Raw genomic sequence first — 3,819 nt, 5'->3', positions numbered from 1 at the left:
TATATATGCGTGAGTGTGTATATATATATGTGTGTGTGCGTACATGGCGTCTCGGCCTACATACATCCACACCACATAACATGTGTGAATGCATTATGTATAGATACATATGTATGGAACAACACTGTGATACCATTAAAAACAACGAGCAACAATAACAAAAATAACACCTGCTACCACACCAGCCTGCCCCATAAATACAGAAAAAATAATAATAAATAAAAGTAATGAAGGTATCAATAACATATCAAAAATTACTTCAAATAAGCTTGAACGTCTCACTTATATTTATATGTAGGAATTATTATTTTTTCACTTTTTTTAAAGAGGCGGTAGTGATGTTGATGGCTTTCCATATTATGAAATGGTGTTACGTCTAAAATGTATGTAATACATGTGTGCGCATCCGCATGCACGCACACACACACATATATATATATATTATATATATATATATATATATCCATATATATATAGTGTGTGTAATATATATATATCCATATATATATAGTATAAATATGTGTGTGCGTGAGTGTGTTATATATATATAGTATATATATATATGCGTGAGTGTGTATATATATATATATGTGTGTGTGCGTACATGGCGTCTCGGCCTACATACATCCACACCACATAACATGTGTGAATGCATTATGTATAGATACATATGTATGGAACAACACTGGTGATACCATTAAAAACAACGAGCAACAATAACAAAAATAACACCTGCTACCACACCAGCCTGCCCCATAAATACAGAAAAAATAATAATAAATAAAAGTAATGAAGGTATCAATAACATATCAAAAATTACTTCCAAATAAGCTTGAACGTCTCACTTTATATTTATATGTAGGAATTATTATTTTTTCACTTTTTTTAAAGAGGCGGTAGTGATGTTGATGGCTTTCCATATTATGAAATGGTGTTACGTCTAAAATGTATGTAATACATGTGTGCGCATCCGCATGCACGCACACACACACATATATATCTATATATATATATATAATATATATATATATATATATAGATATATAGATATATAGATAGATAGATAGATGGATATAATGAATGAGGGGGTTATGATGTTCGACCATATTTTGGGTAGTATGTGTGTAGGTAGAAGTAGAGTGATGCTTCTTGTACGTGTGTGTGTCTGTGTGTTTTTTTCCTGTGTGTATAATAGTTCCTTAAAGGAAATATATATTGTGACGAGCGTATATCTTTAAACATATCTTATACGGGTCATACACACGTGTACGAGTATATGTGTGTGTGTATATATACACACACACACATACATACATATGTATATATATACATAGATGCGTATGAAACATACACGTATCATCATACTCATGTACGTGTGTGTGTGTATATATATATATATATATATGTATGTATATATATATAAACACCCGTATATAAACCCAGAGCGATATGGTAGAATCCCTGCCTGGGTATCAAACGATAAGACGGCCATAAAAGCGTCAGTTCCTTGTGGTGTCGGTGACGATGCTGGTTATTCAAGAGTCTTTGATGTTGTTAAAACCAGGCGGTTACACAAGAAACACAAGACCCAGATTTACAAATATGGTAACAAGCACACACGCAGCCACAAACAAACAATTTAACACCCAAATTTACAAATAGGATCGAAAGTGGGGCTTGTAGTATTTTCTGGCTCCTCGTTCGTAGAGTTTTCTCTGATTATTACCATTATTGCATGAAGCACCAACAACATTTTGGGAACGGAGTGAAAACATTGTCAATCTTGCTTGGAATCGAAATCTCAATAACATAATGTTTCCAGTATTCTTTATTTTTCTCTTTGTTTTATTTCGTAGTCAGATTTAGGAGACATTATCTATCTATCTATCTATATGCCTGTGTGTGATATATACATACATACGTGTATGTATGTATATATATATATATATATATATATATATATATATATATATATATATATATATATACATGTATGTGTGTGTATTTTTGTATGATCTAAAAGAAATTTAGGTAGATGTATGTAAATAGATGAACAGATAAAGTTTGATATATATACATCTAGAGACAGACAGACAGATAGATAGATAGATGGATATACCAATCATCACACGACATAATTGTTACAAGAATTACACGATTCTTACTGTGTGCAGTTTCTACATATATATGTGTATATACATACATATATGTGTATATGTGTGTGTGTGTGTATAGTATATATACATTGTAAATGGTTCTCCGTTGGTTTCTAAGATGGAAGTTCCAGTTATTTGATCAACTGAACTGCCTCCTCATTACAAACGGTTGAGTATTCCGCAAACGATTATATCCGTACTATAATTTCTGAAGCAAAACAAACGCTCCTCATTGGGGTGTAACAAGTCTGACCGCTTTTAATTTCAGTTCCTTCTCCGACGAGCTTCGACATAGTTTCCGTAACCCATTTTCACTTCCAAATCGTGACCCCCCGAGGTTATGTTATTGAGACACTCGCCCAATATGTCACAGAATGGTAACGAAGCCAAGACCTTACGATTGTCAAGTGAACTTCTTAAGCTCTCGGGACATACCTAGACGCTAGATCTACTTTAGAATTACATTAATATACACGTGTCTGAGGAATACTCGGCCACTTACAGACGCATAGAGTAGGCAATTTACTTGAGCTGTCGACTAAGACGACCAACGAAGATCCACTTACTTTAACTACACACACACACACATTGTGTGAGTGTATAATACATATACATGAGTATGACCAAGTTTATGTGTGTGTGTGTGTGTGTGTGTGTGTGGTATGATACGAATCTGTGTTCGAAACATCGATGTATGTTTCAGTGTTTGGATTGGCATTGAAAAGATTTGATCAAAGTATTATCCGTGTTCAAACGGATGTATATATATGTATAAAGCTATGTGTGGGTTTATTATACATCATCCTCACAGCATCGTCTCCCAACTCTCTCTCTCGCACAGACGAAAACACGAAGAACCGATTTGTTTTTGTTGTTCATTTCTGTATACTCGGACAAAATAATAATTAAAAGTCTACGGCTGATTCGATAATGTGAACAAAGGGTGTAAGTGAGAATAACGAATGACCAGCTATCAAGATCCATGAGCGTAAGGAGAGCGGAAAGCCCGTGTGAGTGCATTAGATTGTGGTGAAAAGAGTTGCTCGTAGAACTTACCTCTTTGCCAGCCATAGCTCCGACCTTGAAGCGTGTGGGGTTAATCAGGGCCGGCAACTCTTGCAGGAACACGTGAGCTTCCTTAGACACCATCGTTCCTCGACGTATGCAACACACACACATACATACACACGTATACACACACATACATACATGTTTACATTTTGCATGTATATATGTATATGTATGTATGTATATATATATATATATATATATATATATATATATATATATATTATATATATATATTATATATATATATATGTATGTATGTATGTATATATGTGTGTGTGTGTGTAATACATACATATATAACATACATATATAAATATAAATGTTTACATTTTGTATATGTGTGTATATATATATATATATACGTATGTATGTATGTTATATATATATAATATATATATATATATATATATATATATATATATATATATTTAAATATTTCATGTATTACATGTCGAGGAACCGTGTGTGTGTGTGTGTGTGTGTACTAATTATCAGTCATTGCACACAGATATATATATGAAAGCATTAACATGTACATGCATACATACATGCTTATATATATATATATATAGAGAGAGAGAGAGAGAGAGAA

At 32.9% G+C, this 3,819-nt stretch overlaps 1 protein-coding gene across 1 annotated transcript in view; it reads right to left on the bottom strand.

The window, feature by feature from the left end:
* LOC115223314 (nuclear hormone receptor HR96) overlaps positions 1-3,289 on the bottom strand; it is a 95,410-nt gene extending 92,121 nt beyond the window's left edge. Inside the window, exon 1 of the mRNA XM_029793826.2 lies at positions 3,213-3,289. Coding sequence (XP_029649686.1) covers positions 3,213-3,227 — 15 coding nt within the window. The 5' untranslated portion in view covers positions 3,228-3,289. The remainder of the gene's footprint in view (positions 1-3,212) is intronic.
* Positions 3,290-3,819: the final 530 nt, after the last annotated feature.

This window comes from Octopus sinensis, linkage group LG22, assembly GCF_006345805.1.
Source record: "Octopus sinensis linkage group LG22, ASM634580v1, whole genome shotgun sequence".
NCBI classification, from domain to species: Eukaryota; Metazoa; Mollusca; class Cephalopoda; order Octopoda; family Octopodidae; genus Octopus; species Octopus sinensis.
This window is presented reverse-complemented; position numbering and strand designations above follow the sequence as displayed.